At 35.2% G+C, this 25,678-nt stretch overlaps 1 protein-coding gene across 1 annotated transcript in view; it reads left to right on the top strand.

Annotated features, from left to right (window-relative positions):
• DPYS (dihydropyrimidinase) overlaps positions 1 to 25,678 on the top strand; it is a 115,502-nt gene that overhangs the window by 36,463 nt on the left and 53,361 nt on the right. Inside the window, exons 4-7 of the mRNA XM_051970968.1 lie at positions 1,746 to 1,935; positions 15,026 to 15,182; positions 18,363 to 18,504; positions 21,447 to 21,589. Of these exons, the coding sequence (XP_051826928.1) occupies positions 1,746 to 1,935; positions 15,026 to 15,182; positions 18,363 to 18,504; positions 21,447 to 21,589 (632 nt within the window). The remainder of the gene's footprint in view (positions 1 to 1,745; positions 1,936 to 15,025; positions 15,183 to 18,362; positions 18,505 to 21,446; positions 21,590 to 25,678) is intronic.

Here is a 25,678-nt window from a genome sequence, read left to right as displayed (position 1 = left end):
GGGAAAAAGATTTGGAATATGAAATTACTGAAGCAGAAGAAATATTGGTAAAAGGAAAGCAAAAGGCAATAGCTTTTTTAAAAAGCATGAATTTTACAGTGTACAAGTCAAAACTGACATTGAAGAACTTAAGAATTATAGGCCTCCCAGAAGAAAATAAAAAAGTAAAAACAGAAAAAGAATCCCCAAGATTACAGAAAATAATACAAGAATTTCTGAATAAAGAAATTTTTTGTTGATTGAGAGAAATCATAACTCACTATCAGGAAAAACAACACTAACAAATATTTCAAACTTTTCATGTCATTTTTGCCGTTTCAAATTTCAAGACATCTATTGGTTAAATATAGCAATTTCAGTTATAAATTAAAAAAATAAAATTGCAAGTGTCCAGGAAACTTAAATATGAAGAGAAGGAATTTCTAAAATACTAAATTAATACTAAAATTACTTATGTAGGGAAGAAAAGGCCTATTATATATATATATGTATATGTATATATATATCAGAGGCAGGACTTCTTCATTCTGAAGCCAGCTTTCTATCTACTATACACCATGTATATACTTTATAATTAAGTATACAAGAATCCAGTGCATATCTAGTGGTCTTTACTTTTAAGATCCAACAATGCATATTGTCACCAGATAAGGCAAGTTGTGGTAATTCTTAAGATATTTGCCAAGTCAGAAGGTCTCTGACAATGTTTTGATGGACCTTTTAATATTCTTAGGTGATTAGGAAGTCCCAGCAAATATGATTGTGTTCAGTCATTTTCAATCATGTGTGATTGTTCCCATTTGTGGTTTTTTTTGCTAAAGAAACTTGAGTTGTTTGCATTTCCTTCTCCATCTCATTTTTGAGTAAACTGAGGTAAACAGAGTTAAGTGATTTGCCCAGGATTACATAATTAGTAAATTTCTGAAACCAGATTTGAACTCAGGAAGATGAGTCCAGGCCAGGCCCCTTACCCTCAGAAACATCTAGCTGCTCATCTGTCAATATAGTTAGAGACTACTAGGAAACTATATCAACTAGGAAGCTATATTAAAGAACATGAAACTTGATATTTGGTCTCCTTCCATGGCTAATTAAGTCCCATGGACAGTTTGTTTCCTTTTAAGGAAAAATTAGCCTAATCCATATTATAGGGAAAGGAAGAAACCTTGGTAGATATTGTTCCTATTTATTGCAAGGTGGGAGTTAATTTTTCCTAACTCCAATATCAGATTTTTCACTAAAACCTATCTTTTATGTAATTAGGATTAAAATTGTACTTAAATTTCAGACAGGACATAACCTGGAGTCAACTCAATTTTTTTTTTCTCAGGACTTATGTTGGATGTCTAACTGCTGCACTATGGAAACTTTTCCTTAATACACTGATCATGAGACTCTTAAAAGATGAATATCTATTAGGATAGAGATAATGTTAGCATTGCTCATTCTGAATCAATAATGATCCTGAATATTTTATCCTTATTAACTTTTTATTACTAATTTTGACTAGGTTTTCTATAAAGAACCTAATTAGCATTAATTCTCATTAGAATTTTTTTTCAGTTGATCAAGCCAAGTAGTTTAACTATAAATTAGTGAAAAGACATTTCTTTTCTTTCTCTTTCTCTCTTGTATAACACCCAGGTAATGGGAACAATTGATTTTTACTCAATTTATTTAATGCGTTGGTATCTTAAGTGCATTTGGTTTTATATGTGTATGCATTTTTATCGGTCAATTTTCAGGGGGCAAAGAAGATGTTGGCTTTGGGAATAACAGGTCCTGAGGGCCACGAGCTGTGTCGTCCAGAAGCTGTAGAGGCAGAAGCCACTCTGAGAGCCATCACTATAGCTAATGCTGTAAACTGTCCACTCTATGTTGTACATGTGATGAGCAAGTCTTCAGCTAAGATAATAGCTGATGCGAGGAGAGAAGGTACCATTTTATTTCAAATTCAAATTTCAATTCAAAATGAATTTCAGATTCAGTCAATATGCTTTAAAGTTGATGTTGGAATACCACTTTAAGACTTGTGAAACATTGAAATTAATCATCTTATTGGTCCTTTCAATAGCCTCATGGACTAAGTATACCAAACTTATTCCTATTGCACAAATCAGAAAGTGAGGCTTAAAAGAGATTAAATAATATGCCAAAGGCCAAATTATTAGCAATTGATTTACAAACATTTTTAAAGCACTTACTTTGTTCTAGGCACTGTGCTAAGTTCTGGGACTACAATGAAAAACTGAAAAGACTTCCTATCTTCAGGAAGTTTATACTCTAATGGGGGAGACTAAATGTATATAAATAGGTGTATACTATACTAAATCCATTATAGATGGAAGAGAATTTTTTTTCTTTTTTGTATAAGTATGGATGTGTGTATATGTGAGGTAATTGGGGTCATACAGCTAGTAAATGTTAAATGTCTAAGGGTAGATTTGAACTCAGTTTCTCTTGACTCCAGGGCTGATGCTCTATCTTCTGAGCTATCTGGTTGCCCCTGTGAAGAACTTTTAATGTCAAACAGAGGAGTTTTATTTGATCCTAGGCTTAGGATACTTACTAAGAAGGGAAAAAGTTGATTAAAGCTATGCCTTAGGAAAATTACTTTGGCAGGTCTAGAGATTGAAGTAGAAAACAACATGCAGCAAGGAGACTAATTAATTAGAAAAAAAATATGGCAATAATCTAGGTAAGAATGGTGAGGGCTTGGACTAGAGTGATGTGCTCTGAGGGGAGTGAAAGTGACCAGTGTGGCAGTTGTGATTGATTAGCTATATAGGGTGAATGAGGGGTTGAGAACAACATTAATTTGTCAGAAAAAGTAGTTCCTTCACTGTTGTTGATTATAGTCCCCATTGGGATCAGTGGTGACCCAGATCTTTTTGAACATTCCTATGGCTTTAAATGTTTGTCCTTTAAAGCCTTTCACTACCTCTTAATTATCCAAATTTACCTCTTCTGCACTTCATTGTTCAGCCAAATTGACTTTCTTTTTGTTCTTTATGCCTGTTCCCCCTATCAATTATATCATCAAAAAGCATTTATTAAGTGTTTACTATGTGCCATAAGTGTTACTATGTGTCAGACATTCTGCTGGATGTTGAGGCTATCATCACAAAAAATAAAACAATTCCTTATCTCAGTGAACCTAGATTCTCTCATGCCTTTGAGCTGGTGATCCCTCATGAATAATAACAATAACAATAATAGCTAACATTACAACAATTTAACATTTGCAGAACATTTTACATATGTTGACTCATTTCTTTCTCATGAAAGCCCTGTCAGCGTGGGTGCTAATATCTATTTTACACATATTGAAACAAAGTAATATGTCCAAAGACATACATATAGTAAGTAACTGAAGAAGATTCAAACTCAGGACACCTGCTTCCAGTCCAGAGCTTTTGATCTCTGCTGGAGTTTGGACCTTGCAGCTGTAGAGTTGCTAGAGTTTGGACCTGTTTGAGAAGCAGGCTCACCTCCATGCCAGAGCCAAACCTGAGGGAGCCAGAGAATGGTAATAATTATTGTCAAAATTAGGATCTGTTGCTTCCAAAGTACATAGAATATTCATCTCCTAACAGAGAACTGATAGCTCTGGAGCATTGAATGAGTCATACAATTTTAGACATGGCCAAAGAGGAAATTTGCTTTGCTTAACTATATACATGTGTGCTGTAAGAATTTTGTTTTCCTTTTCTTTTTCCCCAGTAAGGTAGGGTAAAAAAAATCAATTTTAGGAAGTTTTTTAAAGTAAAATATTAGCTTCTATTTTATTGAAACAAACCCAAACAAAGGAATTTCCCATTCTTCATCTCATTGTACCAGTGTCTTGTTTAAAGGGTATGCATCATACCATACACAGGGGACAATGATGCCTTTCTATAAACAATACATATCACTATGTTCCTGGCAGCAGCACTTAATATTTTCAGATCTTTAATGGATTAAGGAGAGTCCCTTTTTTCAGGGTTTGGTTTTTTAAATGATAAGTTAGAATTTTTCCACCAGATGGCTCTGTTGCCAGCATTATAGAATTAGTCATTCTATAATTACTTACCTTTGCAAGTCATGTACTATATACCATCCTCTGTCAAGTCCACAATGTCAGAATATCATTTAAGAAACAGTAAAATCAGCAGAAATGTCCAGACTTAACCCACCAGCAAGCTGAGGTTTTGACAATGCTGTCAGGAAGCAGTTTCTTGATCTTTTTTTTTTTCCTTCCTCCCTTGGGACAAAATTCCATTCAGAGTATAATAGAAATCCAAGGAAAAAATTTAGAATATAGGACAGAAGTAGAAAAGTTATTAAACCTAAATATGGACCACTAGAAATCTTCCCCCAAATATAAAGTAGCTATAGTTGGTCAGTTGGTGCTGAGTCAGAATAATGTTTGACTTAGAAGCAACATTGTGGCAGGGTTTGTAAAGGGAGCATACAAAATATTTTAAAGAAAGTATTCTTATACTACAAATAATGCAATCTAACTATGATATTGGAAATAACAGGAGCAGGCCTATAGCTTCTCCAAATTTCCCTATTTTTTGTTGTTGTTGTTGAGGTTATCATCAACCTCACTCAAACAGGTTCATAACTTCAGTTACCTTGACTCTTTGTTCTCCCTTACTTCAGTCTTATCCATTTGGTTGCTAAGTCTTGTCAAGTCAATTCTACTTCCTCAGAATCTCTCTGCTCATGCCCATGCCCACTCACACAAAGTCTATTTTTGTCTATCTTATCACTTCTTTCTTGCTCTTATCAATCACTTCTTTCTTGGACTAGTCCAAGTCCAATTTCTTCCCCTCCAGTTTGTGTACCACATCGACTGACAAAATATTCTTTGTAATGTTTAGGTATATACATGTCGTTTTGTTGTTAAAATTTTTTCAATGGTTTTCTATTGCTTATAGAAAAGAAAAAAAAAAACGGAATCCTCTTAACAGGATATTTAAGACCTTCCACAGATAGATTGATTATCCCTTATCTGTATAGCCTTAGTTCATACAATTCCCTTCGTGAACTCTATGTTCTAGCTGTTCTCCAAATTCAGCATGCCATCCTCCCTCTGTGCATGTGCATAAACCATCAAACCCTCTTCTCTCTGCCCTCATCCCCTTTCTTTCTAGACTCCATTCTTACCTCTGCTTCTCAGGATCTTTAGTTTGTTTCAAGGCTCAACTCAAGCACCATTTACTCCATGAAGCCTTTGATAATTGTCCCCAGTTGTGAGAGTATTTATCTCCTCATTTTCCTCCTCAATCTTGCTTCTTGTTGTTTCCTATGCTTTGAGCATACTAGATGTTTAATGGATATTTGTTGAGTTGAATGAACTTGCTATGGGGCAATCACTTATCCCATTTCCAGTTAATTTTGAGCAAAAACAGACCAAGCATCTGAAAAGGGCAGAGGAAGAGGGTTGAAAATGGTTTGAGGCTCTTATAGAGTCACAACAGAGCATTTTTTTTTTGTAGCACAGTGGATAGAAAGCTAGCTTTAAAGCCAGGATAAACTTCAGTTCAAATCTTCTCTTAGACATTTACTAGTTGTGTGCTCCTGGATAAATCAGTTAATCTCTTCTAGCTTCCATTTCCTTCCATGGAATAATCTAGGTAGTTCAGTGGATAGAACTCTGGGCTACAAACCAGGAAAACTTGATTTGCAAATTTGGACTCTGACACTTCCTAGCTGTGTTGCCTCAGTAATCTCAATTGTATGATGGGTGCAAAAATAGCACACACCCCTCCTCCATAAGGTTGCTGTGAGGATCAAATGAGATAATATTTGTAAAGTGCTGAGTATTGTGCCTAGAACACAGTAGGTTCTTACTATATGCTTTTTTCTCCTTTCTCTCCCTCCCTCACATAGTTGTTGAGAAGATGAAATAAGATGCTCCATGTAAAGATTTTTTGGTTATTGTTTTTGCAAACAGTAAAATATTTTATAAATACTAAATGCTAGATATGTGAACATGTTGTAGAAAGGCATGTTGGACAAAACATTATCTGATTTTGGCCACATTCATTGTCCTGGATGACAGGTCATCTTAACATTCTCTTGGAATCTGTGGCACAATAATACATATTTATGAATAGTCTCCTCATTCAGAGAGGGATGAACAGCTTAGCTTGAAAAATCAGAACAAGAACTTTGTCAGCCCACAAAGATTTTCACCCACTCATCTTCCCTCCTAAGAGGCACAAAGGATATAAAATAAATGTCAGTGGTTTTCTTTCCTCCTTGTCTAACGTAAATGGTTACTCAGCCTGAGTGTGTGGCTGAATGTCTATTTGCAACCTTGGAAGGAGAGCCAGATAAGTTCAAGGTGGAATCAGCCAGCGGTGCTAAGAAAACCTTGTCTGAGAGGATATTCTGGTCGCTTTCTTTTTGCTGGGACTCTGTTATTTTAACTTTAAGCTGCGGTAGACAGAAGAAAATGTGAATGAAACTTCTGGCTCTAATCTATCAAATGCTACTGCTTCAATTTACCCCTTTGGGGGGCTGACAGGAAATAGCATTTTTCTATTTTATGCTTGACCCTGAAATCACAAGAAGAACCATATCTCATCTATTTCCCATGTCAAAGACTATTAGAGAGTTGATATAAGCAAACCAAAGCAAACAATTTAAAAAGTGGAAAGGGGGCTGTCTTGGTAGGCAGTGGGTTGTCCCTGATTGAATCCTCAAGTGAAAGCTGCATAGAATGCTAATTGAGGGCATTATAGAGGAAAATTTTATTGATAATTTTATTAATCATCCTGGGAAACCACTGAATCTTCTTTCAGTTCTGAGTTCATGATTCTAAAATCACAAATATTGATTTAGGATTACACTAACACTGGAAGTTATCTGGTCAAATCCCCTGGTTTTACAGATTAGTAAACTGAAGCCTATGGGTGTTAAATGATTGTTTGACTCAAGGCCACACAGTAAATAAAAAAAAAAAAAAAGTCAGGACTTGAATCCAGGGCCTCTGGCTTTAAATTCAGCATTCTTTCCATATCACCATTATTCTTCTTAGAAGACTTTCACCTAAATAATACTAACCTCTGATCCTAGTACTTAAATTCAAAGGTGGCTAAGTAAGATAGAATTATGATACCAATAGAAGATTAATCCAGGGAAGTCTTGTCTTGGCAGTGGACCTGATCTTATGCATTTTAGAAGTCAAATTCTAGGAAGGCCTGTGGCTTTAAATTCAAATGGGAGCGTGACCTAATTGACAATTGTTTTGTGCAATAATTGTGCCTAATATGCTTATCCTGCTTTTCCTTTTCCTACTAAAATACTGGAACGGTATGACTCTTTCTTTTGATTCCTCCCCTATGCTTCTCAATGTGACTAGCATTTATATAGATTCATTAAATTCCCTTGCTTTCAGTTACTGAGGTCCTAGAGTGGGGATATTCTCTAGAAATCTGCTCTTTGCCCTGTGTGATCTATGTTTACTATGGTTTTCTTCCTCTCATAATGAACTTCTGACATGTTTTCATAGGGCTATTCAGTTCAATCTACAAACATTTATTAAGTACTTTGTACACAACCATCAATTTTATCCACTCAAATGATGCTTCATTCTTTTAAGGTATTGTAGTTTTCATTTAAACTTATCAAATATTCTTTCTGCTAAATCCATTATACTATATATGTGCATTGTAGTATCTGCTCTCTGTCTCTGTGGGGAAAAAAAAAAAACCTTTTCAATTTCCTTAGTCTTCCATTTCAGGCAAACTCTTTGCAACCATTTCTCTTATATTCTTGAGAACATTGCAGTGGTGACAAGCAGCCATGGTGTGGGCCTCTGCAGTAGTATTCTCTCCCCTCTGGCAGTCATTGCTTTGGGAATAAACTGTTTACCCAAGTGAAGTGAATTAACTCTTAGGATTTTCACTTTGTGGATATAATCAACGTGTGTGTTGCTTCAGTGATGATTTGGTTCTCAGGCTTAGCTTACATAACACAAACTTTCTTTCACATCTAATTTACTATGCTACTGGATTTTAAGCAATTAACTGTTTCTTAGCCTTTTAATTTTTTAAAAATGAAAGTGTTATGTTTTTAAAATCTATCTTTAAGCATTCTCCTTATAGGTTTTTTCCCCTTGGGTCAGACCTACATATTTCATACATCTTTTCCCTCTGTCTTTTATAAATATATCTCTTGGAACCAAAACAGCTTCAGAAGAGTACTTCTCAGAATGCTTTTAAAAAGAAAAGAACAACTTTTTAATTGTTGCAGATTTTCTCCCCTCTTGATGGTTGGGAGTAGTTGGGAGCTGAGGGGATTGGAGGGTGAGGGGGTAAAGGAGGGAAGGGGGGAAAGAGAGAGACTGAGAGAAAGAGAAGAGAGACAGAGAAAGAAAAGAGAAAGAGACACAGAGACACAGAGACAGAGATACAAAGAGACAGGGAGACAGAGAAAGAGACACAGAGACAGAGAGAGACATATACACATAGAGACACACACAGTGAGAGACAGAAGAGATGAGAGAGACACAGACAACAGAGAGAGAGGCAGAGAATGCTCTAAAAGAACCGTGATATTTGCTGAGGTACTGGGATGAGATTATTGATAAAAATCTATCTCTCAAGAGTTGCTGAAACCATTTGAATAGCTAGAGTAATGAGGAAAATAATACAATGAGACAGAAATAATGAGTAGATAGAGAGTTGGTCTTGAAGATTTAAGGTTTGGAGTCAGGATGATCGTCTTTGACATCCAGACTGGGTGACCTTAGAGAAATCACTTAAATTGTCAGTTCCACAATCACCCTCTAAGATTCTGGGTTTTCAGGCAGATTCTGATCTTTCTTGATAGAGATAGTTTCTTAGTTGGGAGTCTGATTTACCTCTCTGTAAATACAGTAAGAATGGATTAGAACATGTTTGATCATCCCAGTGCTTTATCTAGTAAATAAGCACTAGAATGGAAAATGCTAAAACCTAGCAATAGATACCATGAAGTGGATTGAAACTATTAAAAATACAAAGGAGCATAGATTTAGAACTGGAAAAGACCAATATCTCAGACTAATCCCCTCATCTATACCAACATGATAAAAATGAAATTCAGAAAACAAAATGACTTGCTTGTGATCAATCAGGTAGAAGAGACAAAATTAGGATGTCACCCCAGATTCTATGACTCCAAAGCCACCATTCTTTACGTAATCTCATGTTGTCTTGCCCTGAGCTTTGCCAAGGAAGAGAAAGTAGAAAGTACCAGGAGTACTTACCACTCTGAATTCCACATCCTTTTATATATGCAACCAATCAATTTTTAGTTATTTATATGGGGTCTAATTGTCTGATCTATGGATTATTGAAGTCTTTTGTTTCTCCTTTTTCTTGCCTGTTTTTTGTTTAGTTTTGTTTTGTTTTTTGGTCCCTTGACAGCTTTTTGGCCTCAGCAATCAGATTTCCTACTTTAAGTAGAAAAAACTAGTAAATTTTCCCAGTTGTTTAGTGTTTCTGAAGGTTTTGATGAAAGGAGGTTGACATTTTCACTAAATGAACAATTGTCAGCCAGTTTCATTCCTCCCTCCACACCTCTCACCGTCTCTGTCCTCAGCATTAACTCATGGAAGTGATAGTTGGCTGCACATTCTGAAAAGTGGCCTAAGACATTCTAAGATGGGGAAAGAAGGATGACTGAGAAAATTACCTGTCATCAGATCTCAAAAGAATACTGGCAGGATCTGATCCTTTTAATTCTTGCTGATAGTTATTAAAATGGTAGAACTTTTGGAACTACTGTCTTCTATTACCTTGATAGGACAAGTGATTGAATAGAACATGTGATAAGTATCTTTCCTCTGTGACAAAGCACCCTAGAAAGTACTGAGTTAGCAATTTGGGAAGTGATTGCAGATTAAGTCACTAAGTTCTGCATTGCTCATGTTATTGGGCAGTTATTTTAAAAAATAGAGAGAGACGATTTTATCTCCTGTTTTGGGGAATAGCAAGGACACACCAGGGTGATTCTTTTTCATCCATCACAACTTGCCTGTGTTTTTTTCTATTTATGTGTAAAACTTTATGGTACTTTTGCCTTCTATGAAGCTAGAAAACATTCTATTCCTCCTTAATTGATTCAATAGTCCATTTTTTAGAGTAGCAGCTACAAATCAAGTTTTTCCACAAGTCTCCCACCAAACACCCTCCTACTATCTTCTCATCCAATGACCTCACTTCATAGCATGCTAAAAATTGACATCTATAAAAAGCTCTTTCTTTTCTTCTCCCTCCTCTTTATCTCACTATCTTCTCCTTCATTCTAGTCTCAGATGAAAAAGTAGCCTTTCTTCTTGCCATGAAAAACCCCTCTACATTCACAAATGATCCTATTCCACCCAGTCTTCCCTCCTAAAATTTGCCAAAACTATCCTTTCCACATTCTCTCCTTGCTGCCTACAAACACACCCATGCCTCCATCTTTAAAAAAAATACTCTCACTTCACCTAATCATCACTCTTAGTTATTGTCCTTTCTTCTTTTCATGTCTAAATTTCTTGAAAAAGCCATCTACAATGAATGTCTCCATTTTATTTCCTCTTACTCTTGTCAAATTTGTGTAGTCTGCCTTCTGAATTTCACCATTTTACTAAAAGTATCTCTTCAAAGTTACCAATGATCTCTAATTGTAGATCTAATGGCCTTTTCACAGCCTTCATCCTTCTTGATTTCTATGCAACTTTTGACAATGTTAATCATTCTCTTCTTGAAACTGTTTTCTCTCTAGGTTTTCATAACAATGTTTTCTCCTGCTTCTCTTGTCTGACTGCTACTTCTTGATCTCCTTATGCTGGATCTTCATCTAAGTTTTATCTAATACCTGTGGATGTTCCCCAAGCTTCTGCCCAGTACTTCCTCTCTTTCTGTACTATTTTACTTAATCTCATTTGTTCCCAAGAATTCAATGATCTTCTCTAAGCAGATGATTCTCAAATCTATTTTTCCTGTCCTAAACTCTCCCCTGACCTCTAGCCTCATATGTCTATTAGACATCTCAAACTGGATATCTGTAAGACATCTTAAACTCAATATGTCCAAAACTAAATTCATTATCTTTTTTCCTTAAATCCTTCCCTCTACCTAATTTCCCTAACATTGTTGAGGGCACTACAATCCTTCTAATCACCCAGTCTCACAATTACGTTGTCATTCTGAATCCCACAATAGAATCTATTGGCACATTTTGTCATTTTCACTTTTATGACATTTCCCATGTATGTTCCCTTCTCTCCATTCATATAACCACAATCCTAATTCAAATCCCCATTAATCCTCACCTAGATTATTATAATAAATACTTTTCAAATTAAATTAAATACCAGTTTCAAGTCTCTATTTCAATCCATTCTCTTCTACTCATCTGTCAAGGTGATTGTTCTAAAGTGTTAATCTGACCACATCTTTCCCCCTGCTCAAAGAGCTCAAGTGATTTCCTTTTACTTCTGTGATCAAACATGGAACTTCTCTATTTGGCATTTAAAATTCTTCATAACCTGCCCCCTTCCTCCATTTTCAGTTTTTATATGTATATACCTTTCTCTTCTCCAGTCACTGTAAATCAAGCTACATTAACTTGCCATTCTGGAAAAAAGAATCCTATATCCTATCTTCATTCCTTGGACTAGCTATCCTTATACCTATAATGCTCTCCTTCTACTCCTTTGCTTCTTAAGTTCTCTGGCTTCTTTCAAGACTCAATTCACATCTTACCTTTTGTAGGAAACCTTGGTCCTTCCAGCTGTTAATGCCTTCCACTTTAAAATTATCTTCACATGCTCTGGCTACATATCATATATATCTTCATATTTTCATGTTTTCTCTCCTATTATACATCTTGAGAGAAGGAACTGGAGTTTTTTTTGCTTTTTTAGTTTTCTTATTTTGTTTTTAGCTTTTCTTTGCATCTCTGGTTTTTATCATAAAGCTTGGCACATAGGGAGTGCTTAAAAATGCTTGTCAAATAAGTGATTCTATGAAGTAAATAATATGTTTCTCCTCAGTGTGAGTTAAAAATCAAGACTCCTAGGTGACTGTGGAGGCAGGTTGTTTCATATATAGTCAGACATGGTCATTAGACTGGCTGTTTGGGGCTCTACTATTTTTCAGTAAAGTATTCAGTTCTAGGGGCAGGGGGGAAGAGATAGGATGATTATATCCAGAATTTATTAATTTTAGCTAGATAGTGAGTTTAGAATGATTGAAAAACAATAGGCACCAAAACCTATTTTTCAAAATGGTGACTCCTCTTTCAGCAAGCCAGAGAAAGACCAGTGAATCACAGATTTTAAAGAGACCTCAGAGATCACATGATTTCCAGTTTCCTTATCCTCTTGGTCACTTTCCTTTTAGACACAGTACAGAGATATCAATGGTATCATTTTCTTTGCATAGAATAGGAAACAGACACAAAGACATAAAAGAATTTGTCATAAATGAGTAACAATTTTGACAGCTGGAAGCCATATGCTTTCTCCTCTCCAGAGTGCTACATTTACTTCAGTGATCTAGGAATTTTGGCTAGCTACTATTAGCAAAACAATTTGAGATAGTGGATAGAATATAGAGGTTGGCATAAGAGAAATCTTTTTCAAATCCTACCTTTTATTTCAGCCAAATTATTTCAGTCAATAAACATTTATTAGTAGCAATTAACATTTATTATAAAAGTTATTTGATTTCTCTACCTTTAGGCAACTTCCTTGGACTTACATACTAAGAAATAAAGGGTTTGACATGGTGCATTGGTGGAGGGTTCTCATACTAATAGTTCTCCATACTGATAAAATCACAGATTTCACTTACTTTTAATTAAAACTGGCATTTGAGCAAACCAAGTAGTCAAGCCAGTGTCTTCCCATAGATTACCCTTATTCTACTTCTGCTTAGAGGATTTAGTGCAAGGGTCAGTTAACAACTTTATTTAAAAAAAAAATCTAAGCTAGGAAATCATCCAAAAACAAAGGGCCAGCTTTGTTCACAGTGGTAGTTTGTTAGCCCATCATCCACTGGATAACCATGAATGCTAACCAGAAGTAGAGCCTGCATTTCAAATAAAAATTCACTTTGTATCTATACTTTTATGTCTGTGATTAGCTTTCATTCTATATGCTCTCAGAAGTTTGTATGAAAATGATCGGGGGGTTTCATGCATTGCAATCAGTAGTATCATATGGTCAAAAATATAATGCAATCTTGACTTCCTTAAGAGATAAGATAGAGAGGTTATTGTCATTGGATAATAGCTCCAGAGCTAGAAAGAACCTCAGACCTATTTAGTCCAACATCCCTATTTTGTAGATGGGGAATCTGAAGCTAAGTTAAATGGCATAGTAGATAAAACGCCAGATCTGGAAGTAGGTAAACCTACTTCAAATCCTGTCTTGGCAATTTACTATAAGTCAGCTAGATGATATAGAGTACCACCCCCGAAGTCAAGAGGACCTGAGTTCAAATGTGACCTCAGATACTGTGTGACCCAATTGCTTTGTCATAAATAAATAAAATTTGAAAAAACTTACCAGTTGGGTGACCTTGGATAAGCCATAACCTTTAACAGTCTCCATTTCTTCATTTCTAAAATGATAACAATAGCATCCACCTGCCAGAATATCATGCACATGAAATAATATTTGGAAAGTACTTTGAAAACTTTAAGGTGCAAATACTGCTAGCAATTCAAGATAGACAGTCAATAATGCTAGCAATTCAGGATAAATAGTCAAAGGATTTGATTAACCTGTGGGTTGGTCACACAGTAAACACCAGAGGCAGGATTTGAACCCAGGGCATCTGACTACAGTCATTTGTTTTTTTTTTTTTTTTTCCTCCCTATCATACCATACCTAGCATGCAAGATCCTTCTATAATAGCTGCATCTGGAATATTATATTCCACTCTGGGCACCAAAACTTTAAATCACTGTTAGAATGAATGGTAGAGTATCCAGAAGAGAACTTTAGTTAATGCCATTGAAGGATAGACTAAAGACATTGAGGATGTTTAGCATGCTAAAGAGAAAATCCAAAGGGGACATATTTGTATTCATGTATTTCAAGAGCTAACACATGGAAGAGGGGATTTAAACTTGTTTTGTTTGGCCCCAGAAGGCAGAGTCAGGAGAAACAGATGGAAGTTGCAGAGGAGAGAGTTTAGGTTAAATGCTAGGGAAAGCTTCTTTACAGTTGTTGTTCAGTTGTTTTTCCAGTTGCTTCAGAATCTTCATGACCCAGTTAGGGTTTTCTTGGCAATGATACTGCAATGATTTGCCATTTCCTTCTCCAAACTGTTTTACAAATGAGAAAACTGAGGCAAACAGGTTAAGTGATGTGTTCAGGATCACACAGCTATAAATGTTTGAGGCAAGATTTGAATTCAAGAAGATGAGTTTTCCTGACTCAAGGACTGGTGTTCTATCCACTGAGTTATCTTGATGCCTTTTACAATAAACAGTGGCCAAAATGGACATGGCCTGCCTCAAGAAGTAGTAAACTTTCCCTCCCCTTCAAATAGGTACTGGATGACCACTTACCTGCTATATTGTTCCTTTCAGATGCCTTTCGGGTGGAGGCTTGATGCTGAGATCTCTTTCACTTCTAAAATTCTTGTGTGAATCTGTATGTGACATAAACCTCTGTCTGAGTATGCATCCATGGCTAAGATTTTATTATCAATGGATAATATTTTTTTTGCTAGTGTTGAATAGTTTAGCTGTTATTGTTATTGTTAGCTGTTCATGTTTAAAGGAGAGTTCTCATTGAATTTATAAGCACCCTTCTTCTCCAGGGAGAACCTGTCTGAAAAAGAATAATAACATTTACCAAGATGTTACCCATTAGAATTCAATATCTCTGATATTATGAAATGTACTTCCTCAAATGTAGTTAAATGCAGAAAGTATATGCATGAATGGATTTTAATCCCCTTTCCCCTTCTTTTTTCCTCAAGGGGAAAGAATAGCATACTCTATATTTAAGTGCTGATGAAACTTTTGTACTTTTCAGGAAAGGTGGTCTTTGGGGAACCTATAGCTGCTAGTCTTGGAACAGATGGGACTCACTATTGGAATAAAGAATGGCATCATGCTGCCCACCATGTCATGGGACCCCCGCTAAGACCAGATCCTTCAACTCCTGATTTCCTTATGAATCTACTGGCTAAGTAATTATTCAAAAGAAGTCATAAATACTGAGACCATGTAAATTGGTATAGTGGAGGCAGTAGGATGGAGTAGGGAAGATTTGGAATCGGATTTAGTGCAAATTTTACCATTGCTATTCTACTAATTATCTTTCTGACCTTGGCCAAATCCCTGAGTCTCAATTTCCTCAGCAATAAAATGAAGAGACAATTAAATCTCTCATGCTCCTTCCATTCTAACCTCTAAGTAGTTAAGTACTTACCATGTGAAAATACAACAAAAAAATGAAGTCTTTTTGCTCAAAGACCTTACATTCTACTGCCTCATAAGAGGTAGCAAGGGAAGATTATGGGAAGATGGCAGGGTAGATCATAAGAGGCAAATGAGTGATATAGTGGATAGAACTAAGAATAATGCCTGAGTTAAAATCTGGCTTCAAACACACACTAGCTGTGTGAGACTCTGGGCATGTCACTTTTGACTCTGTCTACCTCACTTTCCTCAATGACAAAGTGAAAATAAATAATAGCACTTGTCTACCAGGGTTGGTGTGAGTATCAAATGAGATATTTGTAAAGTGCTTAGCATAGTGAGTAGCATAGAATAATATTTAATAAAATATTTATTCCTCTCCCTTATATAAGTTCTATCCAGGTTCTTTAGTTAATATACCAGATGTAGGTTGGAAGGGGACTGTGTTTTCCAACTGTAATATTAGATACTTTTATGTATCCTCTTTGAATATCCCAGGTTTTATCTGTTTTAATTTGCCCCTATGGTATTTGGAAAATCAACTTGGCTGGGGAAGAACTCCTTTTAGAATTCTTACATTGATATACTCTCACATCCACTTTGAATTAAAAGGGATCAAAGGATCTATTAATGACTTGCTCCATTTTAATTTTGTTTGTATATCCCTTTCTATATACTTTTTATTCACTAGCTAGAGGCTTTTTAACTGAGGTACAAACATCCCTTTCAGGGAATTTGTGAACTTGGATGGGGGAAAAATACATCTGTATTTTTAGTTAATCTTTGACAATTAGCATTTCCTTCAATTTTTTAAACACATTATCCAGAGGATTCCCTACATTTTACTGGATACATAATAAAGAATCCCTGGGCTAAAAATTCTTCACAGTAGTTTATTGTCAAAATGTGTGTGAATTTTTCATTTCTAATAATACTAATTCTTTCCATTTATCTAGATCTTTACAATTTTCCAAAGGCTTTCATACAGACAGCTTTTTCATTTCATTTTTGCCACAATCAACTAATCTAATCAATTAGTATTTATTAAGAGCTAATGTATGCTAGGCACTATACTAAATTATAAACTAAACATATATACTGGGGATTTTTGTACAAAGAAAGAAACAATCCCCATTTGAAAGAAGTCTCCATTCCAGTGGAAGAGAAAACAAAGAAGAAAAGGTGAAGAGAATAAGCATTTATTAAATGCCTACTGTATATCACACTAAGTACTTAACAAACATCTAACTTGAACAAGAATGCATTGAAGTATATAAAGAATAAATATAAAGAGAATAAACAGAACAAATATAAAGACAGTGAACATATGCATATGTATATATAAGTATACATATTAGTTCTGAATCTAAAGTATACACACACACACACACACACACACACACAAACACATATACTTTACATACAAGGTAGTTTTGGAGGGAGAGCACAGGCAGTTGGGGAGAATCCAGAAAATCTATATCAGTGCAAAAGAAGATGCTATGATAAATATGGAAATATGTTTAGAAGAATTGTACATATTTATTGGATTACTTGTTGTATAGGGGAGGGGAATGGGGAGAAGGATGGGAGAAAAATTTGGAACACAAGGTTTTGCAAAGGTGAATGCTGAAAATTATCTTTGCATGTATTTTGAAAATAACCTATTATTTAAAAATATTAAAATTATTTTATATGTAATTGAGAAAAAATAAAATAAGAGAAAATATATAACTTTTAAAAAGATAATCCTATGTAAGAAATGACCAGCAGGATGAATACAGAGAGGACTGGCGAGACTTACATGAACTGATGCTAAGTGAAATGAGCAGAACTAGGAGATCATTATACACTTCAACAACGATATTGTATGAGGACATATTTTGATGGAAGTGGATTTCTTTGACAAAGAGACCTGAGTTTCAATTGATAAATGACGGACAGAAGCAGCTACACCCAAAGAAAGAACACTGGGAAACAAATGTGAACTATCTGCATTTTTGTTTTTCTTCCCGGGTTATTTATACCTTCTGAATCCAATTCTCCCTGTGCAACAAGAGAACTGTTCGGTTCTGCAAACATATATTGTATCTAGGATATACTGCAACATATCCAACATATATAGGACTGCTTGCCATCTAGGGGGTGGAGGGAGGGAGGGGAAAAATCGGAACAGAAATGAGTGCAAGGGATAATATTGTAAAAAAATTACCCTGGCATGGATTCTGTCAATATAAAGTAATTATTAAATAAAAATTTAAAAAAAGAGCTGTATATATATATATGTATATATGTATATATATATATATATATATATATATATATATATATATATATATACATATTTTTTTTTTTGGCAAGGCAATTGGGGTTGAGTGATTTATCTAATATCACACAGCTAGTAAGAAGATTCTGAGGTTTGATTTGAACTTCCTGACTTCAGGACTAGAGTTTTACCCATTGAGCCATCTAACTACTCCTAGAGCTGTATCTTAGAGGAAGAAAGATACTCACCGAATATAAGAATTGGCAAAAAGTTGACAAAATTGACAATATTGTCTCCAGTTTCTATATGAAGAAGCTAAAGTGGAGAGAATTTATTTGAGTTTCCTGAAACCATACAACTGAAAATAAATAGAGGTGAGGCAGGAGTTCAGGGATTTTAATTCTAAGTCCAATGTCCTTTTTATTTCATTGTGCTTTTCTCAACAGGACTTTCTAAAAGGGTGACATATAAAAGGAAAAGATAAAATTCGAACTAAAAGATGGATAGTTATGTTCTTGGTGAAGCTTAGCATTTGCAGTTTAGTTTTTTGGGAAAAAAAAAAAAACTAAGTTTTAACTTAGTTTCCCTCAGAAGGAGGGAAAACTCTGGACAGGATCACTGGGATAAGGTCCTTGAAAGGTCCAGTTTCTATGTCTCCTCATTCCTGTATCTTGTTTATTTGCAGTGATGATCTTACCACAACTGGGACAGACCACTGCACTTTCAATACCTGCCAGAAAGCACTTGGGAAGGATGATTTCACCAAGATCCCTAATGGGGTCAATGGAGTTGAGGATCGAATGTCAATCATATGGGAAAAGGGTGTGGTGAGTTTCATGAAATAATGCCCCAGGCAGCCCCTTCCCTCCAACCTGTGGCTCAGAGACCAGAGTATATTAAGCCTTCCAACAGAGAAGTCTTCTACTAGTTTCTCCAGGGGATTGAAAATTAGCTCTCTCTATTATAGGGAAAGCTGGAGTATAGCTTTCCCTCTTTTGCACAGCTTGGGGGCTCTAGTGCCTCATCATGCAGAGCTGTTAGAAGTTAATGAAACTAATTATAAACTAAGTATGTTAAAATCTCAGGTTATAGGACCCTTCAGCCTTGGTTTTTAGAACCATTAAATTCTAATATATCATTGGAATAAACACACGAAATAACAAAACAAGGCTCAAATGAAACTTATTCCTCACAATAACACTCTCTTTCAGGAAACCCACAGAGATGGCCTTTGGGACTCATGGAATCTGTGACTTGCAGTTTTAAAATTATTGCCTGCAGACACATATAAGTGATTGAACCCATCCTCAGAGTATAAAGTCTCATTCCAGAGATTTAAAAACAACAAATACCAATCCAGGTTTTCATCATTCTAAGTCCAGTCTCTAGTTATTCCATCTCCTAGTGGCCTTATAGTGTTGCTTGTAGTGTTGCTAACAAAATGGGAATGATTCAAGCTATTTCCATCTAAGTGGCCCTTCAAAGGATATGTCCCAATGACCCTCCCCAATGTTTCCCCTTCTCCTGAGCCATTTTGGCAAAGTCCAAACTGGAAATGCTGGTGTATTCTATGTACAGTGACAAGTTTTCCACATTAGAAAAAATGTAATGGGATGAGGGAGAAGGATATTTTTTCCTAATGAGTTGGAATGTTTATGGCTATTGGCGAAGGAGGCAGATACATAAATAGAGCAGTGGATTTGGAGTCAGGAAGATCTGAATTCAAATCTAGGCTCAGATACTTACTATTTTTGTGACTTTAAGTGAATAATTTTACCTCACTTTCCCTTAGTTTCCTCAGCTGTAACATAGGGGTAATCAAAGCACTTATTCCCCAAGGTTATTGTGGAGATCAAATGAAATATTTGTAAAGTAGAGAGTTTGGCACATAATAAGCACTCAATAAATGTTTATTTCCTTTCTTTAAAATCCCTTCAATTATTGACTGCAAGAGCAACTTAACTAATGTTCTTCTTCCTCCTCTGCCTCCCTCTAATTTTATAAAGACTGCCACCCTTTTCTTTGCTGTTGTCATGACAACATCAACATTTTTAAAAAAAATTATCACCAACTTTAACTGTATGGCATAATTCCTATTTGTAGATTATTTTTTAATGATGCCATTTTAATTTGGCTGCTCTTTGATAACAACCAGAGAATGACCTCATTTTCATCAGGACTGTGCCTCTGGCTCACTTTGTAGCATGGATGATGTCTGAGGTCTCTGGTTGGAAAGGAAGCCTAACTATGTTTTGTGTTTTAAGAAGTTTTCTCATAGAAGCATGTCAGCATGTCAGTATCTTCTTTTTGTGGTCTTTCCCATAGACTGATGAATTGTCCCTCTTACTTTCGGTGCTGTAACTGTCTGAACCGTGATTGTACTCTTCAATAGATATTGGGCTTGCAAGAAAAAGGCTGGACCTTCCTGAAACATGACTCATGGATAAATATTATATTTTTTTAATCAGAGGAAAGAGGATTTCAGCCATCCTCATTGATTGAATTACAAGGAAATGATCATTTTAATAAAAATGCAAAATATTTCCAGCACAGGGACTACAGATGTTATTACTCATGCTTAGCTGACTACAGATGCAATTTCATTATGGTTTTGGTAAATATGGGAGACAGTGAAATCATTTTTTTTCTGAACTAATATTCTTTATATGCCAAAAACACAGGATTCATCAGTGTGGGCATTCATTGCACCATCTCAGATCTCAACTCTTTAATGTCATAATACACAGTGTTGTTGTTATTGGTGGAGGGTTTTGTATGTTTCCATGGTCAAAAAATCTATCACTCAATAGCTAATCTGATGAATGAACCTCTCTAGGCTTAGTTAGGGTGATTGATCCTCAGATTTCAGGGGTGAAGTTAGTTTCTGGGCCTATGTTGGAACTTTACTAATTTGATACTAGAGTATCCTTTCCTTCGCCAGCTCATTTTATAGGGGAAGAAACTGAGGTAGACAGGATTATGTGATTTGTCCAGGGTCATACACCTATTAAGTATCCAAGGCCAGATTTGAATTCAGGAAGAGTTGTGTTGGCAGAATCACCAAGAACTCAGAGTAACATCCATGACATAAGGAGTGCCCAAAAAAGGATTTACATGGAAAGGATTTATATTGACTCAGAAAGCTCAAGATCTTTGATCTTTGCACATGGTTGTACTTAGGGAAGCATTTATAATATAGCAAAAATCAAACTAAAATTTGAGCTCAGAAGACCTGAATTCAAATCCCAGTTTAGCTCTTATGTGCAGTTTCCTTGAGTAAAGTGAGAGAGTTGGAGTATATAACCTTTAACATTAAAAATTAATTTTTGAGGTGCTTATTGGTTTCCATTATTTGGATCATGTTACAGTTATTTAAGACCAATTAATAGACCAAAATAGGTTGAGCATTATAACATAAGATATTAGATACAATATAGATGGTTAATTGGTGCCATAGATAGAACATTAGACCTATAATCAGGAAGATTTGAATGTGAATCCTACCTGAGATACTTAATAACTGTGTGGCTCTGGACACAGCAATTAATGACTTCTACTCTCAGGTTTCTCCTCTGTAGAATGGGAATAATAACTGTTGCTATCTGTACAGGGTTGTTAGGGGATCCAATGAGATAACATAGGTAAAGTGCTTTTCAAATCTTAAAGGTATTCATAGTAATAATCTCAAAGCCACATGTTTTTGTTAATAGGAGATTGTTGTCATATTTCCTTATTGTAATGATTTTTTTCTTTTTAAATTATATTATAGCATAGTGGCAAAATGGATGAAAACCGATTTGTTGCTGTTACCAGCTCTAATGCTGCTAAAATCTTTAATCTCTTCCCAAGGAAAGGAATAATTGCCATAGGATCTGATGCTGACATTGTTATTTGGGACCCAAAAGCAACAAGGTAAGGTACAAGACCACATACTTCTGAGCTTTGAGGGGGACCAAGAAAAGGAGTTGTTCTCCACTATTCAACCAACAACTCAAGCATTTATGAAAAGCCTGCTATGTTCCTAACACAAGGTTAGGCAATATGGAGTCAGAGACAAAAACAGTTCCTGTCCTCAAGGGACTTAAATTCTACTGCAGGGATTCAACATGTTCACAAATAAATAATTCAGAGAATGTAAAAAGCAAGTACAAAGTTATTAAGAGGAAGAGAGAAAGTGGCCCTAAATAGAAAAATCAGGAAAGAACTCTAGAAAAAGATGCTACTTGATCTGAACTACTAAGGGATATGATCTTCAAAGAAGCAGAGAGAAAGAAGTAAAGAGGAACAAATCAGGTTTGAAGGGCAGATTTTATAAAGGTAGGAAGTGAGAGATGGCATGTCCTGTGTACCTTGCAAATTTGTAAAAGAATTAGGTTGTATGGGACCATTTTCTATCACATAATGTATAGAGAGTCTCAGATACTTCTGAGACTTACATTAGAAGAAATATATACAGAAAACATAGGCATGCTCATTTATATTTTATTGACTAAAACAAGTTTTCTAGGACACTTCTCAGAAATCAAGTGTATATGAATACCATTTGTGATTTAACCAAAGACCTAGAGTACAAATGATAGAAATGTGAAGAATTAAGAAGAAGAATAAAAATTGGAAGTGACTTTGTAGGATCATTCTTCTCATTTTATTTTTTGGATAGATGAAGAACTGAGGCCCATAACAATTGTGACTTTCCTAAGGTTTCACAAATAATATGTAATACAGCCAATTTCTGTAACTGTAGTAGTAGCTCCACTATACTTTCTTGCCTTTTTTAAAAAAAGAAGCTAAACTGGAAACTGGGCATTTGAAATAATTATATCCAAAATGGCACAATAGAAATCACATTCAGTTTACTCCTCACAGGGGCTAAATTTACCACTTGGATTTACCTTCAACCAAGAATTCCCTGTGCACACCAGCTTTTCTTTTCTAATTTCCTTTGTTCTATAGTAATATTGGAAACCTGTACACAGTTCACTTAACTGAGAAAACCATGGAATAGGGAATATAATTTTGTTAACTTATCTAATTAAGCATTTAACAAATGGAATAATCATGGAGAGGCATTTTTCAGGTGCTAATTTAGTGCCTTATTATTGCTAGAAAAAAAGTTAGAAATGTTTCAACAAATTTTGTATAAATAAGTATGGGACCTAACAATGGTAGGTTCTACCATTATTAAGTAAATTACTATGTAAATGGGCAAGTCACTTAAAACCCCATGGCCCCCAGTTTTCTCATCTAAAAATTAGGATGATAATTTGGATGACCTCTGAGGTTTTGTTCAGTTTTGGATCTATGATTCTATGAATGTCAGTTGTGAGTGATACTATAATAGGCACTATGAAATATAACAAAGAAATAGAAAGAAAGGTGCCTATTTTCCAAAGAGCTGCTATTGAAATCCTATTGTTAGAGTATAGCACTGGGATCCACTTTACATAGCTGATTGAGGGGTGAGAGTAGTGACATCATCATTTATTCACTGATTAACTTAACAAAGTAGGTCCATATTTGCCTGAAGGTAAGATCTAGACTTTGAGGCAAAACAATACAAGACGTTCTCTTTTGACAGAATACCTCTTTAGATCTACTATGAATAGAGATCAGAACATGACCAGATGGGAAGACCATGCAAATTCAAAAGAGAAAATTTGGAATTGAATTCTGACTGTTACTTACTAACTAAGCAACTCTGCATAAATCTGGTCACTTATCTTCTCTGGGCTGCAATATTTTCTCAAGCAATAAATGAAGAGTTCAAACCATTTGGTCTCAAGGAACATTACATACATTACAACTCATACATGAACCTTATTGAGGACCCCCAAGAAACTTTTTTTAAAATGTAAGTGAAAGCTATTGACAATTACTGTTTTTAGAAATTAACACATCTTAGTATTGTTATAAAAATAACTTTGATCTCACTTGATCCTCATGGAAAGATCTTGAAGACCCATGGGTCCTTAGACTAGACTTTGACAACTATTGGCCAGACGATCATAGAGGTCACTCCCAGATCCACAACTTGTAATTTCCCCAACATGGTAACAAGTGTATATAGTTGATGAGCCAAGTAGTAGCATGATGCTACTTCTAATATTTAATAAAATATATTAGTTTATTTTTATTCCCAATTTTGCGATTCATACTATGGAATATATGTAATATAAATGCATCATTCATTTTGAAAATTGTCTAAAGGTGCTAATTGTATCTTTGTACCAGTTATTTTCTTAATAGTCAATTTCAAAATGAGAGAGTTGGGCATCACTCACAATAGACACAGATAATGCCTTAGAAATCTGAAAGCAATGATCAAAAATGTTGCATAGAATGCCAGACCAGGAGTAAGGAAGACCTGACATAAAATCATTCCTCAGACATTTAACTCTGTGACTCTAGAAAAGTCAAATGCCTCAGTTTCTTTATATGTAAAATGAAGATAATACTATTCCCTATCTCTCAGGGTTGTTATGAACATTTTTTAAAAATAAGATAATATTTGTAAGGTGTTTTTAAAGTCCTAAAGAAATAATAGGGGCAGCTAGGTGATGCAGTGGATAGAGCACCAATCCTGAAGTCAGGACAACTTGCGTTCATATTTGGTTTCAGACCAGCATCTCACTTAACCCTGTTTGCCTCAGTTTCCTCATCTGTAAAAGAAGGAAATGACAAACCAATGCATCTTTACTAAGAAAACTCCAATTCAAGGCAATCCTAATAGACTTTGCATAGAAAATGCTATCTGCATCCAGAAAAAGAATTATGGAGACTGAATGTAAATCAACACATACTATGTTCACTTCTTTTTTCTTTTTTCTTTTTCCATCCGAAGGTTTTTCTTTTTTGTTCTGATTTTTCTCTCCAAGCATGAAAAAAAGCAATGTGTATTAAAAATAAATAAATAAATTTTAAAAAGAAAACCCCAAAAGTCCCAAATAGGGATATGACTGAACAAAACAATAACTGTGATGATTTTTAAAAATAATATAATATTTTTAAAGTATCCACTCACCAAGACATAGTATTATCCAATCAGAATGGAGCATATAGAGCTCACAACAAAACAGCTCAGCTTTGATTTTAACTTTCTGATCAATGATCCAGTCAGGTTGTCACCTACCAGAATCTTCATCATCCAGTTACATCCCAGCATTTCTTTATGTACAATAGAACCACCACAAAGCCTATAGTTCTACCCTCCCTCTTTTTCTTTCTCAAACAAAAGAATGCAGCAAGAATAATTGAAGCTTCTGAAAGGCTTCACATCTCCTACTGAAGGGCATCAAAGGGCAACAGTTGGAACTGAAGCTCTTTTCCAAACCAGCTCCAGTCTTGATTCAATTAATCAGTAACTGGAAGCCAAAACTTTCTTATCAGCTGAATATTGCTGATTTCTTCAAACAGCTATGATGGAGGTATTTTCCCACCTCACCCTCTTCTGGTCTTTCCTCTTCTGCTCATTTGTTTGGTTATCTTCACCAAATGCCTTAAATCAGAGCATGCTGTTACTCAAAATTCATCCTTTCCTTTGAGGTTAAAAACTCAGCAAATCTCCACTATAAAATCAAATTCTTATTTAATCTTTGTCTCCAAACAGATAAGTGACTTTTTCATCTTATGAGTTTTATCCTCTTAAGTCTTAAAACAATTACATGCAAATGAGCTGAGGGACCACAATGTTCAGCAGCTCCAACCATTAATCAGTTTTCAAAACAATCCTCCATTTCAGTCTGTATCTTGCAAACTATTTCTTCATGTTCACATTTTATCAGTTTTTAAGAAGTAAAACTTCTTTCTCTCCCTCTTTTAATCTATCAATCTGTTCATATGCAAACCAAGCATCACCTTACATCCTTTACAAGGTTATTTAAGCCTTTATATTTATGCCACAGTCATTTTCTGCCCTAAACTTTTAAAATCATAGCTGGAGTGTATTTCTTTATACACATTTTAGCAGTTTTTATTAAAACAAAGTTCTTTCCCACTTCCTTC

The sequence above is a fragment of the Antechinus flavipes genome, chromosome 1 (genome assembly GCF_016432865.1).
Source record: "Antechinus flavipes isolate AdamAnt ecotype Samford, QLD, Australia chromosome 1, AdamAnt_v2, whole genome shotgun sequence".
In the NCBI taxonomy this organism is placed as follows: Eukaryota; Metazoa; Chordata; class Mammalia; order Dasyuromorphia; family Dasyuridae; genus Antechinus; species Antechinus flavipes.
This window is presented reverse-complemented; position numbering and strand designations above follow the sequence as displayed.